Source organism: Ranitomeya variabilis, chromosome 7 (assembly GCF_051348905.1).
Source record: "Ranitomeya variabilis isolate aRanVar5 chromosome 7, aRanVar5.hap1, whole genome shotgun sequence".
NCBI classification, from domain to species: Eukaryota; Metazoa; Chordata; class Amphibia; order Anura; family Dendrobatidae; genus Ranitomeya; species Ranitomeya variabilis.
Genome location: NC_135238.1, coordinates 8,989,518 through 9,010,179, shown reverse-complemented (window position 1 = coordinate 9,010,179; position 20,662 = coordinate 8,989,518). Strand labels below are relative to the sequence as shown.

Here is a 20,662-nt window from a genome sequence, read left to right as displayed (position 1 = left end):
TCACCACTAGGGGGAGCTCCCTGTATACAGAGATACATGATAAGATCCTGTCTGCAGCCACCACTAGGGGGAGCTACCTGTATACAGACATACATGATAAGATCCTGTCTGCAGCCACCACTAGGGGGAGCTCCCTGTATACAGAGATACATGATAAGATCCTGTCTGCAGTCACCACTAGGGGGAGCTCCCTGTATACAGAGATACATGATAAGATCCTGTCTGCAGCCACCACTAGAGGGAGATCTCTGTATACAGAGATACATGATAAGATTCTGTCTTCAGTCACCACTAGGGGGAGCTCCCTGTATACAGAGATACATGATAAGATCCTGTCTGCAGTCACCACTAGGGGGAGCTCCCTGTATACAGAGATACATGATAAGATCCTGTCTGCAGTCACCACTAGGGGGAGCTCCCTGTATACAGAGATACATGATAAGATCCTGTCTGCAGCCACCACTAGGGGGAGCTCCCTGTATACAGAGATACATGATAAGATCCTGTCTGCAGCCACCACTAGGGGGGGCTCCCTGTATACAGAGATACATGATAAGATCCTGTCTGCAGCCACCACTAGGGGGAGCTCCCTGTATACAGAGATACATGATAAGATCCTGTCTGCAGCCACCACTAGGGGGAGCTCCCTGTATACAGACATACATGATAAGATCCTGTCTGCAGCCACCACTAGGGGGAGCTCCCTGTATACAGAGATACATGATAAGATCCTGTCTGCAGTCACCACTAGGGGGAGCTCCCTGTATACAGAGATACATGATAAGATCCTGTCTGCAGCCACCACTAGAGGGAGATCTCTGTATACAGAGATACATGATAAGATTCTGTCTTCAGTCACCACTAGGGGGAGCTCCCTGTATACAGAGATACATGATAAGATCCTGTCTGCAGTCACCACTAGGGGGAGCTCCCTGTATACAGAGATACATGATAAGATCCTGTCTGCAGTCACCACTAGGGGGAGCTCCCTGTATACAGAGATACATGATAAGATCCTGTCTGCAGTCACCACTAGGGGGAGCTCCCTGTATACAGAGATACATGATAAGATCCTGTCTGCAGTCACCACTAGGGGGAGCTCCCTGTATACAGAGATACATGATAAGATCCTGTCTGCAGTCACCACTAGGGGGAGCTCCCTGTATACAGAGATACATGATAAGATCCTGTCTGCAGCCACCACTAGGGGGGGCTCCCTGTATACAGAGATACATGATAAGATCCTGTCTGCAGCCACCACTAGGGGGAGCTCCCTGTATACAGAGATACATGATAAGGTCCTGTCTGCAGCCACCACTAGGGGGAGCTCCCTGTATACAGAGATACATGATAAGATCCTGTCTGCAGTCACCACTAGGGGGAGCTCCCTGTATACAGGGATACATGATAAGATCCTGTCTGCAGCCACCACTAGGGGGAGCTCCCTGTATACAGAGATACATGGTAAGATCCTGTCTGCGGCCACCACTAGGGGGAGCTCCCTGTATACAGAGATACATGATAAGATCCTGTCTGCAGCCACCACTAGGGGGAGCTCCCTGTATACGGAGATACATGATAAGATCCTGTCTGCAGCCACCACTAGGGGGAGCTCCCTGTATACAGAGATACATGATAAGATCCTGTCTGCAGCCACCACTAGGGGGAGCTCCCTGTATACAGAGATACATGATAAGATCCTGTCTGCAGTCACCACTAGGGGGAGCTCCCTGTATACAGAGATACATGATAAGATCCTGTCTGCAGCCACCACTAGGGGGAGCTCCCTGTATACAGAGATACATGATAAGATCCTGTCTGCAGCCACCACTAGGGGGAGCTCCCTGTATACAGAGATACATGATAACATCCTTTCTGCAGTCACCACTAGGGGGAGCTCCCTGCTTGTCAATAAGGTGGAGTCTTACACAATCTGACACTGTAGTGAATGTAGGGCTACAAGCTAAATAGTCACTGAATGCTTCTCACTTATTGATACAGGAAAGATATATATCTCGGTACCATGTTAGCCAGTAGATAGAAAAATGTTTAGAATTGAGAGTTCTCAGTGGTTGATACCTTTTAATGGCTAACTGAAAAGATGGTAACAAATTGCAGCTTTCGAGATTACTCAGGTCTCTTCATCAGGCAAAGACTAAAGTAAATTCTGATAAATCACATATATATATACAACACAGCACAGAGAGAAAGAAGGCAATAGATAAGACAAGTGACGTGAAGCAGAATTATCTGTATGTGAGAGGGATAGCCATAGATATTGCAACAGTTCATAGATAATTTTTCAGGAGGAATAACTGAGGAACATTGCAAAATATAATATTAAAACGTACTGTGTCTGAACAGCTGACCTGTTCTCTCTACATAGTAATTTGTTTTTATCTATTATTGTATGTTAATCAGACTGAGATTTGGGGCCTGTTAGGGCCACGGTACTGGGCACATTGCAGCCGTACGGTTCAGTTGCTCCTGAGTTTACATTGAGGCTATTTGTCACTTTCGCAGTTCAGCAAACTGTTCTTCATTGTAGGAAGCCGCTCAGGTTGTTGGTGGATTCAGAATATATGAAATCTGCAGAACATGACAGCCGCATTCAGAAAGGAGCAATAATCTGCAGCCCTCTACAAAGGTAAATAAATCCAGCTTAACCAGTGAAAACCAGTGTAAACCAGTTATATTCAGAAACTAAAAGTGAAACCTACTGGTTGGATCCAGAGATAATGTTGTCACTTTGCAAATTATTTCTTGTCACAATTTTTGTAATTTGTCAATTAATTTTGCTTTTTTCTTTAAGGTACCTTCACACGAAGCGACGCTGCAGCGATAGCGACAACGATGCCGATCGCTGCAGCGTCGCTGTTTGGTCGCTAGGGAGCTGTCACACAGACCGCTCTCCAGCGACCAACGATGCCGAGGTCCCCGGGTAACCAGGGTAAACATCGGGTTGCTAAGCGCAGAGCCGCGCTTAGTAACCCGATGTTTACCCTGGTTACCAGCGTAAATGTAAAAAAAACAAACAGTACATACTCACCTGCGCGTCCCCCGGCGTCCGCTTCCTGCACTGACTGAGCTCCGGCCCTAACAGCACAGCGGTGACGTCACCGCTGTGCTGTGCTTTCACTTTACGGCCGGCGCTCAGTCAGAGCAGGAAGCGGCCGGCAGGGGACGCGCAGGTGAGTATGTACTGTTTGTTATTTTTACATTTATGCTGGTAACCAGGGTAAACATCGGGTTACTAAGCGCAGCTCTGCGCTTAGTAACCCGATATTTACCCTGGTTACCAGCGTAAAACATCGCTGGTATCGTTGCTTTTGGTGTTAAACCTGACGATAAACGCCGGTCTGACGACCAAATAAAGTTCTGAACTTTATTCAACGACCAGCGACATCACAGCGGGATCCAGATCGCTGCTGCGTGTCAAACACAACGATATCGCTATCCAGGACGCTGCAACGTCACAGATCGTTGTCATTCTCGTTGTAAAGTCGTTTCGTGTGAAGGTACCTTTATTTGGATCCAGAGATGAGTGTTGTAGCGGGTGTAGGGATCATGGTGACTGTAAGGATCATGGTGACTGTAAGGATCATGGTGACTGTAGGGATCATGGTGGCTAGGGATCATGGTGACTGTAGGGATCATGGTGACTGTAGGGATATGGTGACTATAAGGATCGTGGTGGCTAGGGATTATGGTGACTGTAGGGATCATGGTGATTGTAGGGATCATGGTAAATGTAGGGATCATGGTGACTATAAGGATCGTGGTGACTGTAGTGATCATGGTGACTATAAGGATCATGGTGACTGTAAGGATCATGGTGATTGTAAGGATCATGGTGACTAAGGATCATGGTTACTATAAGGATCATGGTGACTGTAGGGATGATGGTGACTATAAGGATTATGGTAAATGTAGGGATCATGGTGACTAGGGATCATGGTGACTATAAGGATCATGGTGACTGTAGGAATCGTGTTGACTGTAGATTGCATGGTAGCTGTAAGGATCATGGAAGTAGGGAGCATGGTGCCTTAAAGGATCGTGTTGACTGTATGGATTATGGTGGCTGTAGGGATCATGGTGACTGTAAGGATCATGGTGACTGTAGGGATCATGGTGACTGTAAGGATCATGGTGACTGTAGGGATCATGGTGACTGTAAGGATCATGGTGACTAAGGATCATGGTGACTGTAGGGATCATGGTGACTGTAAGGATCATGGTGACTAGGGATCATGGTGACTGTAGGGATCATGGTGACTGTAGAGATCATGGTGACTAAGGATCATGGTGACTGTAGGGATCATGGTGACTGTAAGGATCATGGGGACTAGGGATCATGGTGACTGTAGGGATCATGGTGACTGTAAGGATCATGGTGACTAGGGATCATGGTGACTGTAGGGATCATGGTGACTATGTGGATCATGGTAAATGTAGGGATCATAGTGACTATAAGGATCATGGTAAATTTAGGGATCATGGTGACTGTAGGAATCGTGTTGACTGTAGATTGCAGAATAGCTGTAAGGATCATGGAAGTAGGGAGCATGGTGCCTTAAAGGATCGTGTTGACTGTATGGATTATGGTGGCTGTAGGGATCATGGTGACTGTACGGCCTGTTTTGGCTTTAGTAGTTCTAGTATTTATAGGGGCTGCAGTCTGAATAACTGCAGTGTCAGTGGATGTTGTAGGGGCTTTAGTTTCTTGGTGGGGCTATATTGATTGTAGTGGCTCTAATGGACCTTGTCTTCTGGATCTCCACATACCTCACTAACCGCACATTTACCATCTGCCATTCTACCTCTTCATCCTGCCCTCTTTCTGTCAGTGTTCCTCACGGCTCTGTCCTAGTGCCCCTACTATTCTCCATTTATACCTTTTTCCTGGGACAACTAAGTCCAACGGCTTCCAGTACCACCTATACACTGATGACGCTTAGATCCACCTCTCTGGCCTTGTCCTTCAAACCAAGCATCCAAGTTCTTACCAGCTCCTGCTTCCTCCAACTCCAAAAATATTTTCAGAATTTACTCTTTTCTCAACTCCAAATCAATAAAAATGTCAGTACATGTCCGCATCTCCTCCAGCCTCGACTACTGCCTCTGTGACCTCCCGATTAACACTCTTGCTCCTCTCCAGTCCATCCTTTACTCTGTTGCCTGCTGAATCCTCCTGGCTTCCAATTCCCCAGCAAATCCAGTTTACATTACAAACAATGACTGACAAGGCCGCTCATAATTTACCTATTCATACATACATTCATTTGAGAGCATCAACCCTTGTAATGTAGAACTTTGACTTCTTAGTTTGTATGACTAGGATTCTTTATTAGTATAAATCCAGTAGACGATAGAAATGAAAATTTCAGTCTAAGATTTCTTCTTTTTTTTTTTTTTTAGCCAAGAAATTCCAATGGAATGGCTACTGTCCAAGCTTCATCTGGAGGAGTTCCAAGGCTCCAAAATCAGTCTGGAACATGTGATGTGTATCGAGAAAGAGATCGGGAATGATGAAACTTCACTGCCATGGAAGTTTCTCAAAAAACTTATAGCACTGGATGAAACTGCACGAAATACCATGATAGATGAGAATGAAGATACCAACATAAGTGGTTTATGTGCAGAAGATGATCTGTTTTTAAACCAGATGTCATCTAGAAATTCCTCAAATTCTCTCCATCCCCTTGATGTCATTTGTGCTCTTCTTCGTTCTTCTGATAGCTTTCTACAACAATTTATCTTCTCAAAAATGTCCATGTGTCAATTTGCGGTTCCTCTTGTGCTCCCTGCAGATAAGAACAATCCATGTACCCTTTCACTATGGCCCTTGAGAGAAATTGTAAAGAAGTGGAGACCAACATCATTACTAAGCACTAAAGGCTTCAGAGAAGACAACCTGGTGAATATTTCCATGCCGATCTTTTCGTTTGTCAGATTAGGAAATTGTACTCTCTCAAAATCCAGAATCCTCAACAATGTTCTCAGTCCATCCTACACTCATCATGATTTCTTCGTGCACCAGGACATGGAATGTGGTTATCATCATAGAACAATCTCGGAAGGACTTCTGGAGCTCTTCTGGCATTTTCCTGGTGGGAGTCAAAACTCTAACGTTTTTCTTGAACCCATAAGTATCATGAATTTACGTGGAGACCTAGAATTTAATCAGAAGCAGTTCAGTTTATTGACCAAAGTCTCTTCTGCTGTTTTTATTTTCTCGGAAGATCTCCAAGAAAAACATTGTAAAATATTGGAGAGCTTTGCACCAGGCAATCCAAACATCTACTTTATTATCTCTCTAGCTGATGACAAACATTACAATGAGGAGAAAGAAAAATATCTACACAAGTTAATAAGATCTCTAAACTTGACCAGTAAAAACATCTTGGTGAAAGATTCAGGGACAAATGAAGCCAAAATTGTAAAAGAGATACAAGGCTTTATAAGAAGTTTGATCAATGCTTCTCCTCAATCCATGACATTAGAGGAAGTTGGGAAAATTGCTAATGAGTTTGAAATCTATGTAGATGAAAATGCGGAAGAATGCCAAAGAGCCAAGGCTCTAGCCAGTAGGATCATCAGTCAAATCACGGACGTGTCACAGTATAAGAAACAAACTATGACCCTGCAGGGGAATCTGTGGAAGAAGATTACTAAAAATGAAAAAGAACTCTGTAGGATGAGGAAACAGGTTGATGAAAGTGGGGAGACTTATAAGTCGGAGCTAAACAGACAAATTATAGACTTGCGTAAACAACAAAGCCAGCAAGAACTTCAGGCAGACATGAGGACGTTTTTGTCGGCACTTACTGACTTGCCTCATCCTGAAAAAAAATATTTTTTGAAGTGGTTAAAGATATTTCTCGATAATATTGCTCGATCAAATCTAAAAGAGTTACAAACTGAGTATTTAAAAAATTCCACCAATGTGTTAGTTCTGAAGGAAATAGATCAAAAGATGTCTGATGGCTCACTAGGGTTAGAGCATTTCTTACGTGAAGTCGGGCAGATGCATGAGTCTCAGTTTTTTAAACTTAATCATAAACATCTAGGACAAAAATTCAGTGACCTCCCCAGATTAGCTGCTGATCTCATGTTGGATGGGTTTCCATTGGAGCTGATTGATGGAGATGCCTCCAACATTCCCTTACAGTGGATAACTGATGTCCTGACCGAGCTGGATAAGAAGACCGGAGGACAATGCAGGATGAGAGTGATCACTGTGCTGGGAGTGCAGAGTACGGGGAAGTCCACTCTCCTGAACACCATGTTTGGTCTACAGTTCCCTGTGGCCAGTGGTCGATGCACACGAGGAGCCTTCATGACTCTGATTAAAGTGAAGGAGAACTTCCAGGAAGAACTAGGCTGTGAATTTATTCTGGTGATTGACACTGAAGGGTTGAAAGCTCCTGAATTGGCTTCACTGGAAAACAGTTATGAACATGACAATGAATTGGCCACATTGGTGGTTGGGTTGAGTGACATCACCATCATTAACATATCCATGGAAAACTTTTCAGAAATGAAAGATATTTTACAGATTGTGGTCCATGCATTTCTCCGTATGAGCAAAATAGGAGAAAAACCAAACTGTCACTTTGTTCATCAGAACGTGAGTGATGTGTCTGCTCATACTTTGGGAATGAGAGACAGGAAAAAAATGTTGGAGAACCTGAATCACATGACAAAAGCTGCAGCAAAAATGGAAAAATTGGAAGGGATAACTACTTTTAATGACATAATGAATTACAATCCTGATGAACACACATGGTACATTTCTGGCCTGTGGTATGGCATTCCACCCATGGCTCCTATAAACTCTGGGTACAGCGAGGGAGTTCTTTCACTTAAAAAATGTTTGATTGAGTTCCTGAGAAATAAAGTGCAGAAGCCACGGACTATCCCAGTTTTTCTTCAGTGGTTAAAAAGTTTATGGAATGCAGTAAAATATGAAAAATTTATCTTTAGCTTTCGGAACAGTCTGATTGCTGACGCTTACGACCAGGTGTCCGTAAAATATTCACAGCTGGAGTGGAACTTCCGAAAAGAGATCTACAACTGGATAACCGAGGTGCTGATATCAATAAAGAACGAACAAGCCGAAAATCTATCAATGGAAACATTGACTCATATAATAGAATCGACATCAGAAATGCTAAGCAAAGAGGAGAAGAAGATGCACAATTTACTCAATACTTATTTTGATGCTGAACTTGAAAATGCACACCTGGTAGAAAAATACAGAGAAGACTTTATGAAAAGTGTAAAAAGTCTTAGAAAGGGACTTAAAGAAGAAATAGTCAACAAATGCAAAGAAGCCATTCATATCCAAAAGACAAAGCATAAGATAGAAGGTTTGAAGGATAGTTACATATCACAAATGGAAGAGAAAGTGACAACTCTTATATGCCTGTGCAGGGACAGGACTCAGAAAATGGATGATGAAAAGCTTGAAGGAGAATTTGATGCCATGTGGAATGACACAATAAAAAGCCTTCAGGTCAAATCCATAGCAAGACAAGACATTGACCACATCATGCTCCAGCAACTCCTGAAGGAGATGAGTCACAAGTCAGGTGCCATCAATGAGAAACTGCTGAACATCCAGACGCTTCTTGAATTTGCACATGTAACTTTTGAGGTGCGTGATGAACACATCGATCTAAAATGGTACGAAAAATGTCACGACAAAATCATGTACAAAGTTAGAAGTTTTAAAGACTTCTACAAAGACGACTACAGTTTTAAATCAAAGCAGCTAGCAGAACGCCTGGCCGACAAAGGCTCAAGATTTGTCGATCAATGCGTGAAGATGAACGAGAATTACCATGATATGTTTTGTTTAGAATTACTTAAAATGGTCAATGATAAGCTCCAACAGACCGATGTGAAGAACCTGCACACCACAGACCATTTTGAGCTTGACCTCAAACTTTTACTTTTAGGCAGAGCAGCTCCAGAATTTCAAAAGATGCACGATAATTTCTTAACCTTAAATGACCCATACTTGTGCTTAGAAACATTAAAATCTGAATATCTTTCAGTTTTCAAAGCAGTATTCGAGGAAAAGGATGAATGTACAACAAGAGCGAAACGCTTCTGTGACCTATGCCTGAAACCAGCCATTGTGGACTACGTGAACCATCGTCTTGGACAGGAGATAGTCAACGAGATGCTGAGTGGGGAAGACAACATGAAATACATGATTCGCACTTTCTTTCAGATGCGGATTCTCTGTAAGCTTCTCGAGGAACATTCTTTTGAGCAATACGTGAAGTATATCAATAACTATGAGCGCTTTGTCAAGGAATGTATCTTAGAGTTCATTAAAGAGAAATATGAAGACCCAGAAGGTTTGCAATCATTGCAGTCAAACATAGTCTTGTCCATTCTTCAGAAATTACGAGAAATTCTTAAAGACTCCCAACTACAGAAAAGTGCAGATATCTCAGAATTCCTAAGAAATATTTGTAAAATGCTGAACAAGGACTTGGTCATATCACAAAAAGATGTCAAGGTGATTATTTTTCACAATTCTGTGCCCGTTACTCAGTTCGCTGCTGATGTTGAGTTTTTCCTTTCTGACCTTGGAGCGGATATTATATCAGAAATGAGATGGTCAACCATTGAGTCTGTTCTGGATGTAGTTGTCCTAAAACCAGAAGAAGAACTGTTTAAGAAAGTGATTGGATGTGGGAACCAGTGTCCATTCTGTAAAGTCCCCTGTGAAGCTGGATGTGCTGAGCACACAGAGCACTTTGCCACTGTCCACCGTCCTCAGGGCCTGGGCAGATACAGATCGGTGGACACTAATATCCTATGTTTCTCACTATGTTCTACAGATGTTGTCACTGAGAAGTCATTCCGGAACTCTGACACTGATTGGAAGTTCCATCCCTATAAAGATTATCAGGACTTGTACCCAGACTGGATGATCCAACCAGACCCCAGCATCAGCGCCTCCGACTACTGGAAATTCATCTTTAAGGAGTTTAATGCCAAGTTTGCAAAGGAATATAATGCAAAGCCTGCAACTCTTCCCAAAGACTGGTATGACATAAGCAAGGGTCAAGCTCTTGAAAGCTTGAAGGAATCATTCCGTGTAAAATAAGTTCTGCGCCATGAAAGAAAAACATGAAGGACACCATAGATCTATATCTAATGCTTGTAGATGGTGCAGTTTCTCATGAGGTTGGATGATGGACCTCATTATAATACAGCGTTCAGCTATAACAATGTTATAGGCCTAAAGACCATGACTTTTGTGTCCATGTGACAGCAGTCCATGCTCCGTGCCCTCGGGATAAGCTTTATCATACTGATGTTTTAATCCAAGTCCAATCCACCTCACCATTCATATTACTGGGGTATTCCTGTCTTATAAAGTGATATTACTGATCGCTAGGGGTACAACCTATTGGACCTTAACCACTATAAGATTACGTGCTGTCACCTCCTTTACATTGATAGGACAAGCTGGAAATGGACCAGATGTGTGAGACCTGTCCGATAATAAAGCCTTAAATATTCTGTACTTTGTTTTGTGAACTGCAAATAAATGAACTATTGCAAATAAGAATCAAGTAATGGACGTACAGTATATATAGACAATGACCGACATGGGCAAAATCCCACCAAACCAAAACCGGTCCTGCCATGTAAACTATTCTGCTGGTGCAGTCACTGTGTACATACATTACATTACTGATCCTGAGTTACATCCTGTATTATACCCCAGAGCTGCACTCACTGTTCTGCTGGTGCAGTCACTGTGTACATACATTACATTACTGATCCTGAGTTACATCCTGTATTATACCCCAGAGCTGCACTCACTATTCTGCTGGTGCAGTCACTGTGTACATACATTACATTACTGATCCTGAGTTACATCCTGTATTATACTCCAGAGCTGCACTCACTATTCTGCTGGTGCAGTCACTGTGTACATACTTTACATTACTGATCCTGAGTTACCTCCTGTATTATACCCCAGAGCTGCACTCACTATTCTGGTGCAGTCACTGTGTACATACATTACATTACTGATCCTGAGTTACCTCCTGTATTATACTCCAGAGCTGCACTCACTATTCTGGTGCAGTCACTGTGTACATACATTACATTACTGATCCTGAGTTACATCCTGTATTATACTCCAGAGCTGCACTCACTATTCTGGTGCAGTCACTGTGTACATACATTACATTACTGATCCTGAGTTACATCCTGTATTATACTCCAGAGCTGCACTCACTATTCTGCTGGTGCAGTCACTGTGTACATACATTACATTACTGATCCTGAGTTACCTCCTGTATTATACCCCAGAGCTGCACTCACTATTCTGGTGCAGTCACTGTGTACATACATTACATTACTGATCCTGAGTTACATCCTGTATTATACCCCAGAGCTGCACTCACTATTCTGCTGGTGCAGTCACTGTGTACATACATTACATTACAGATCCTGAGTTACATCCTTTATTATACTCCAGAGCTGCACTCACTATTCTGCTGGTGCATTCACTGTGTACATACATTACATTACTGATCCTGAGTCACATCCTGTATTATACCCCAGAGCTGCACTCACTATTCTGCTGGTGCAGTCACTGTGTACATACATTACATATCCTGAGTTACATCCTGTATTATACCCCAGAGCTGCACTCACTATTCTGCTGGTGCAGTCACTGTGTACATACATTACTGATCCTGAGTTACATCCTGTATTATACCCCAGAGCTGCACTCACTATTCTGCTGGTGCAGTCACTGTGTACATACATTACATTACTGATCCTGAGTTACATCCTGTATTATACCCCAGAGCTGCACTCACTATTCTGCTGGTGCAGTCACTGTGTACATACATTACATTACTGATCCTGAGTTACATCCTGTATTATAACCCAGAGCTGCACTCATTATTCTGCTGGTGCAGTCACTGTGTACATACATTACACTACTGATCCTGAGTTACATCCTGTATTATATCCCAGAGCTGCACTCACTATTCTGCTGGTGCAGTCACTGTGTATATACATTACATTACTGATCCTGAGTTACATCCTGTATTATACTCCAGAGCTGCACTCACTATTCTGCTGGTGCAGTCACTGTGTACATACATTACACTACTGATCCTGAGTTACATCCTGTATTATATCCCAGAGCTGCACTCACTATTCTGCTGGTGCAGTCACTGTGTACATACATTATATTACTGATCCTGAGTTACATCCTGTATTATACCCCAGAGCTGCACTCACTATTCTGCTGGTGCAGTCAATGTGTACATACATTACACTACTGATCCTGAGTTACATCCTGTATTATTTCCCAGAGCTGCACTCACTATTCTGCTGTTGCAGTCACTGTGTACATATATAACATTACTGATCCTGAGTTACATCCTGTATTATACCCCAGAGCTGCACTCAGTATTCTGCTGGTGCAGTCACTGTGTACATACATTACATTACTGATCCTAAGTTACCTCCTGTATTATACCCCAGAGCTGCACTCAGTATTCTGCTGGTGCAGTCACTGTGTACATACATTACATTACTGATCCTAAGTTACCTCCTGTATTATACCCCAGAGCTGCACTCACTATTCTGCTGGTGCAGTCACTCTGTATATACATTACATTACTGATCCTGTGTAATGATTATAGGGGATAACTCAGGAGACTCTTTGCATGGAACAAGACAACTACAGGACACAGTTTTATAAGTGGTAAAGTTTATATTATCACACGGTGATTCAAACAGGTGCAGAGAGAAACTCAAGTCCACAACACTTGGTGTAAATATAAACGCAGCTTAACAGTCTATAGGAAACTTCAGAGGAAAATGCAATCACGCAGAAAGTCTATGAAGTACAATTACTCTTGAGGATACTTGACACGAATAAGTTCTTGGTAGTCCAAACACAGATAGATATGCAGTTCAAATAATATCTTAGCACAACCAGGGAGGCCTGGTTAAAAGTCTCAGGTTTAACCCCTTTCTGACATCGGACGTACTATCCCGTCGAGGTGGGCCTGTATGACCACCGACGGGATAGTATGTCCAGCGCGATCGGCCGCGCTCACGGACCGCCCCCGGCACATTAACCCCCCGGCACACTGCGATCAAACATGATCGCAGTGTTCCGGCAGTATAGGGAAGCATCGCGCAGGGAGGGGCTCCCTGCGGGCTTCCCTAAGACCCCCGGAGCAACGCGATGTGATCGCGTTGCTCCGAGCGTCTCTTACCTCCTATCCCTGCAGGCCCCGGATCCAAAATGGCCGCGGGGCTGCATCCGGATCCTGCAGGGACTACTTTCGGGTCCAGAGCAGGCGCTGGTAAGCCTGCAGCACTGTAAGTCAGATCGCTGATCTGACAGAGTGCTGTGCAAACTGTCAGATCAGCGATCTGTGATGTCCCCCCCCCCGGGACAAAGTAAAGAAGTAAAAAAAAAAAAAATTCCACATGTGTAAAAAAAAAATAATTAAAAAAAATTCCTAAATAAAAAAAATATATATATTCCCATAAATACATTTCTTTATCTAAATAAAAAAAACAATAAAAGTGCACATATTTAGTATCACCGCGTCCGTAGCGACCCAACCTATAAAACTCCCACTAGTTAATCCCTTCAGTGAACACAGTAAGAAAAAAAAAAACGAGCCAAAAACAACGCTTTATTATCATACCGCCAAACAAAAAGTGGAATAACACGCGATCAAAAAACGGATATAAATAACCATGGTACCGCTGAAAACGTCATCTTGTCCCGCAAAAAACGAGCTGCCATACAGCATCATAAGCAAAAAAATAAAAAAGTTATAGTCCTCAGAATAAAGCGATGCCAAAATATTTTTTTATATAAAAAAGCTTTTATCGTATAAAAGCGCCAAAACATAAAAAAATGATATAAATGAGGTATCGCTGTAATTGTACTGACCCGAAGAATAAAACTGCTTTATCAATTTTACCAAACGCGGAACGGTATAAATGCCTCTCCCAAAAGAAATTCATGAATAGCTGGTTTTTGGTCATTCTGCCTCACAAAAATCGGAATAAAAAGCGATCAAAAACTGTCACGTGTCCGAAAATGTTACCAATAAAAATGTCAACTCGTCCCACAAAAAACAAGACCTCACATGACTCTGTGGACTCAAATATGGAAAAATTATAGGTCTCAAAATGTGGAGATGCAAAAACTTTTTTGCTATAAAAAGCGTCTTTTAGTGTGTGACAGCTGCCAATCATAAAAATCCGCTATTGGGGGTTGGGGCTAAAGTTAGGGTTAGGGTTGGGGCTAAAGTTAGGGTTAGGGTTGGGGCTAAAGTTAGGGCTAGGGTTTGGATTACATTTACGGTTGGGATTAGGGTTGGGATTAGAGTTAGGGGTGTGTCAGGGTAAGCGGTGTGGTTAGGGTTACCATTGGGATTAGGGTTAGGGGTGTGTTTGGATTAGGGTTTAAGTTACAATTGGGGGATTTCCACTGTTCAGGCACATCAGGGGCTCTCCAAACGCGACATGGCCTCCGATCTCAATTCCAGCCAATTCTGCGTTGAAAAAGTAAAACAGTGCTCCTTCCCTTCCGAGCTCTCCCGTGCGCCCAAACAGGGGTTTACCCCAACATATGGGGTATCAGCGTACTCGGGACAAATTGGACAACAACTTTTGTTGTCCAAGTTCTCTTGTTATCCTTGGGAAAATAAAAATTTGGGGGGCTAAAAATCATTTTTGTGGGAAAAAAAAGAGATTTTTTATTTTCACGGCTCTGCGTTGTAAACTGTAGTGAAACACTTGAAGGTTCAAAGTTCTCACAACACATCTAGATAAGTTCCTTGGGAGGTCTAGTTTCCAATATGGGGTCACTTGTGGGGGGTTTCTACTGTTTGGCTTCATCAGGGGCTCTGCAAATGCAACGTGATGCCTGCAGACCAATCCATCTAAGTCTGCATTCCAAATGGCGCTCCTTCCCTTCCGAGCTCTGCCATGCGCCCAAACAGTGGTTCCCCCCCACATACGGGGTATCAGCGTACTCAGGACAAATTGGACAACAACTTTTGGGGTCCAATTTCTCCTGTTACCCTTGGGAAAATACAAAACTGGGGGCTAAAAAATCATTTTTGTGAAAAAAAAAAAAAGAATTTTTATTTTCACGGCTCTGCGATATAAACTGTAGTGAAACACTTGGGGGTTAAAAGTTCTCACAACACATCTAGATAAGTTCCTTGGGAGGTCTAGTTTCCAATATGGGGTCACTTGGGGGTTTCTACTGTTTGGGTACATCAGGGGCTCTGCAAATGCAACGTGACGCCTGCAGACCAATCCATCTAAGTCTGCATTCCAAATGGCGCTCCTTCCCTTCCGAGCTCTGCCATGCGCCCAAACAGTGGTTCCCCCCACATATGGGGTATCAGCGTACTCAGGACAAATTGTACAACAACATTTGGGGTCCAATTTCTCCTGTTACTCTTGTGAAAATACAAAACTGGGGGCTAAAAAAATCATTTTTGTGAAAAAAATATATATATTTTCACGGCTCTGCGTTATAAACTGTAGTGAAACACTTGGGGGTTCAAAGCTCTCAAAGCACATCTAGATAAGTTCCTTAGGGGGTCTACTTTCCAAAATGGTGTCACTTGTGGGGGTTTTAATGTTTAGGCACATCAGGGGCTCTCCAAACGCGACATGGTGTCCCATCTCAATTCCAGTCAATTTTGTATTGAAAAGTCAAATGGCGCTCCTTCCCTTCCGAGCTCTGTCACGCGCCCAAACAGTAGTTTACACCCACATATGGGGTATCAGCGTACTCAGGACAAATTGCACAACAATTTTTGGGGTCCAATTTCTTCTCTTACCCTTGGGAAAATAAAAAATTGGGGGCGAAACGATCATTTTTGTGAAAAAATTTGATTTTTTATTTTTACGGCTCTGCATTATAAACTTCTGTGAAGCACTTGTTGGGTCAAAGTGCTCACCACACATCTAGATAAGTTCCTTAAGGGGTCTACTTTCCAAAATAGTGTCACTTGTGGGGGGATTCAATGTTTAGGCACATCAGGGGCTCTACAAACGCAACATGGCGTCCCATCTTAATTCCAGTCAATTTTACATTGAAAAGTAAAATGGCGCTCCTTCCCTTCCGAGCTCTGTCACGCGCCCAAACAGTACTTTACACCCACATATGGGGTATCAGCGTACTCAGGACAAATTGCACAACAATTTTTGGGGTCCAATTTCTTCTCTTACCCTTGGGAAAAAAAAAATTGGGGGCGAAACGATCATTTTTGTGAAAAAATATGATTTTTTATTTTTACGGCTCTGCATTATAAACTTCTGTGAAGCACTTGGTGGGTCAAAGTGCTCACCACACATCTAGATAAGTTCCTTAGGGGGTCTACTTTCCAAAATGGTGTCACTTGTGGGAGGTTTCCACTGTTTAGGCACATCAGGGGCTCTCCAAACGCAACATGGCATCCCATCTCAATTCCAGTCAATTTTGCAATGAAAAGTAAAATGGCGCTCCTTTCCTTCCGAGCTCTGCCATGCGCCCAAACAGTGGTTTACCCCCACATATGGGGTATCAGCGTACTCAGGACAAATTATACAACAACTTTTGTGGTCCATTTTCTCCTGTTACCCTTGGTAAAATAAAACAAATTAAAGCTGAAATAAATTGTGTGTGAAAAAAAGTTAAATGTTCATTTTTATTTAAACATTCCAAAAATTCCTGTGAAACACCTGAAGGGTTAATAAACTTCTTGAATGTGGTTTTGAGCACCTTGAGGGGTGCAGTTTTTAGAATGGTGTCACACTTGGGTATTTTCTATCATATAGACCCCTCAAAATGACTTCAAATGAGATGTGGTCCCTAAAAAAAATGGTGTTGTAAAAATGAGAAATTTCTGGTCAACTTTTAACCCTTATAACTCCCTAACAAAAAAAAAATTTGGTTCCAAAATTGTGCTGATATAAAGTAGACATGTGGGAAATGTTACTTATTATGTATTTTGCGTGACGTATCTCTGTGATTTAAGGGCATAAAAATTAAAAGTTGGAAAATTGCGAAATTTTCAAAATTTTCGCCAAATTTCCATTTTTTTACACAAATAAACGCAGGTAATATCAAAGAAATTTACCACTATCATGAAGTACAATATGTCACGACAAAACAGTGTCAGAATCACCGGGATCCGTTGAAGGGTTCCAAAGTTATAACCTCATAAATGGACAGTGGTCAGAATTGTAAAAATTGGCCCGGTCATTAACGTGCAAACCACCCTCGGGGGTAAAGGGGTTAAGCAGAGCAGCAACAGCTTACATGTACAGCAAATGCAGATGGAAACAAACACAAGCAGCCAGATGGAGGATTACTGGGAACCGATGTATGCAGCAGAAACTCAGAGCTGAGTAGCAGGATCTCCACACAAGTTCACAGGAGCAGGTGCAAAGCTAGGGTGGAGCTGGATGCAAGGCAGAATACTATAGCACAGACTGAAGGCTGGGGTGGAGTTTTATAGCAGGAAGACAAGTGCACATGAGACCAAAGACGCCATCTTGGAAAAGGGCAGTAATGCACAAAAGGTAATCAAAATGTTCAGAGTCCTGACATTACTCCCTCCTTAGAAGCGGCCTCAGGACGATCCTGGACCTGGTTTCTCAGGGAATCTTTGATGAAAACGAGAGATCTTCTGTTGGGCATTGATGTTTTCCACAGGTTCCCAAGAGTCTTCCTCAGGGGGATATCCCTGCCATCTTATCAGATATTGGAGCCGATTCCTGCGAATCCTGGAATCAATAATTTCCTCCACCACAAATTGTTCTTGCCCATCAATCACCACAGGCTGCGGAGGTGGCACAACACGCCCCTGGAAGGTATTAGGAGATACAGGCTTTAGTAAAGATGCATGAAAAACTGGGTGTACCTTCATAGTCCTAGGCAGCTTCAGCCGGCAGGCCACAGAGCTCACCATACCGTTGATCTTGAAAGGACCAATGAATTTCTGCCCAAGTTTTTGTGAAGGAACGTTTAACTTCAGATTCTTAGTTGCTAACCACACGGAATCTCCTACCTTGAACATGGGTGCAGGTTTACGGAATCTATCAGCCGATCTCTTATAACGTTCTTGAGCCGTGGTCAGGGATTCCTTCAGGACCTCCAGATTTTGTCTCATCTTAGTCAGCCTTTCCTCGACTGCTGGAACCGGAGAATTAATCGGAGACCTAGGTAAGATACATGGATGATAACCCAGATTGGCAAAGAAAGGAGTGAACTTAGTGGAGGCGCTCTGAGAATTGTTATATGAAAATTCAGCTAACGGCAGAAACTCCAACCAATCATCCTGGAGATGGCTGACATAGCATCTTAGATATTGTTCCAGCGTCTGGTTGGTACGCTCAGTCTGACCATTTGTCTGGGGATGGTAAGCGGAAGAGAGACAGACATTAATATTGAGTGCAGAGCAAAACCCCTTCCAGAATCTTGAAGTGAACTGTACTCCACGGCCAGAGATGATCTCATCCGGAACCCCATGCAGCCGGACGACATTCTGAATAACCAAGTTCACTGTATCCTTAGCTGAGGGGAGGCCGGTGCACGGAATAAAATGAGCGGCTTTAGTCAGGCGATCAACTACTACCATGATCGTATTCACGCCCCCCGATGTAGGCAGCTCCACAATAAAGTCCATTGATATAGACCCCCAAGGTCGGGACGGAACAGGTAATTGTTGCAGGAGACCCGAAGGTACCACATGAGGAGTCTTGTAACGAGCACATACCTCGCAAGAGAGAACATAGTCCTTAGTATCCTTCAGGCAAGTTGGCCACCAGAAAAATTGGTTTAGGAACTCTTGTGTCTTCTGTACCCCCCTGTGACCAGCCAACTTCGAGTCATGTACCAACTTGATCTGCAGACGGCCGGCCTCGGACGTAGATACGTCGATCTCTGAACCACATGCCACCCTTAAAGACAAGATTAATATCAACAGGTGGGTTGGCCAGAAATACATCACCGTCATAAAGGTACCGTCACACTAAGCGACGCTGCAGCGATACAGACAACGATGCCGATCGCTGCAGCATCGCTGTTTGGTTGCTGGAGAGCTGTCACACAGACCGCTCTCCAGCGACCAACGATGCCGAGGTCCCTGGGTAACCAGGGTAAACATCGGGTTGCTAAGCGCAGGGCCGCGCTTAGTAACCCGATGTTTACCCTGGTTACCAATGTAAAATAACAAACAGTACATACTCACCTTCGCGTCCCCCGGCGTCCGCTTCCTGCACTGACTGAGCGCCGGCCCTAACAGCAGAGCGGTGACGTCACCGCTGTGCTGTGCTTTCACTTACGGCCGGTTCTCAGTCAGTGCAGGAAGAGGACGGCGAGGGACGTGTGACAGACATCAGAGGGTGAGTATGTAGTGTTTGTTTTTTTACATTTTACACTGGTAACCAGGGTAAACATCGGGTTACTAAGCGCGGCCCTGCGCTTAGTAACCCGATATTTACCCTGGTTACCATTGTAAAACATCGCTGGCATCGTTGCTTTTGCTGTCAAACACAACGATACACGGCGATCTGACGACCAAATAAAGTTCTGAACTTTAATCAACGACCAGCAATATCACAGCAGGATCCAGATCGCTGCTGCGTGTCAAACACAACGATATTGCTAGCCAGGACGCTGCAACGTCACGGATTGCTAGCGATATCGTTTAGTGTGACGGTACCTTAAGCCTCCCTGCACTTCTTCCACAAGTCCTGATCGTGGATAACTCTGATGAAATTGGCATCAGATAGAATGGTCTTGGACGGGGCTCCAGGTACGGAATCCGCAGCATGGATTCGGGATAAAGCATCAGCCTTCCCATTACGAGAACATGGACGGTACGAGATAACAAAATTAAATTGATTTAAAAGTAAGTTCCAACGAGCCTGACGAGGAGAAAGACATCTAGCGGATCTAAGGAACTCTAGATTGCGATGGTCAGTTAGCACTATGATCTGCTGTGCAGCTCCTTGCAGATGATGCCTCCATTCCTTGAAAGCCGCAATAATAGCCAGCAATTCCTTGTCTCCCACATCATAATTCTTCTCTGCTGAGGTTAGTCTATGGGAAAAGAAAGCACAAGGATGTAGCAGACCGTTCTCTCCAGTTCTTTGGGAGAGAATAGCTCCCAAGGCATTATCAGAAGCGTCCACCTCCACAATGAAAGAAAGTGTTGGATCTGGGTGTATCAACAGCGGTGCTGAGGTGAAACAGATCTTAAGCCGATCAAAAGCTTCTTGAGCCTGTGATGACCACTTAAAGGGCTTTTCCTTCTTTGTCAAGGAAGTAATGGGACAGACAGTATCAGAAAAATTTCGAATTAAACATCTGTAGAAATTTGCAAAACCAATAAAACGTTGCACCTCCTTAACGTTCTTGGGTACCGGCCAGTCAAGGATAGCCTGAATCTTACCAGATTCCATGTTCAGCCCCTGGGGAGAGATGATATAACCTAAGAACTGTATCTCAGAACGATGGAACTTGCATTTCTCTGGCTTGATATACAGATGGTTCTCTTTCAGACGTCTTAAAACAGCTTTGACATGTTCTTCATGTTCCTGTAGAGAGGCAGAAAAGATTAGA

The 20,662-nt window shown here is 43.4% G+C and overlaps 1 protein-coding gene across 2 annotated transcripts in view; it reads left to right on the top strand.

Moving 5' to 3' along the window:
- LOC143785161 (up-regulator of cell proliferation-like) overlaps positions 1-10,591 on the top strand; it is a 33,621-nt gene extending 23,030 nt beyond the window's left edge. The window contains exons 2-3 of one of the 2 annotated variants that reach the window (XM_077273853.1): positions 2,549-2,647; positions 5,422-10,591. In XM_077273853.1, coding sequence (XP_077129968.1) covers positions 2,583-2,647; positions 5,422-10,132 — 4,776 coding nt within the window. In that variant the 5' untranslated portion in view covers positions 2,549-2,582 and the 3' untranslated portion in view covers positions 10,133-10,591. The remainder of the gene's footprint in view (positions 1-2,548; positions 2,648-5,421) is intronic. The other variant, XM_077273852.1, reaches the window with a different exon arrangement.
- The last annotated feature ends 10,071 nt before the right edge of the window (positions 10,592-20,662 follow it).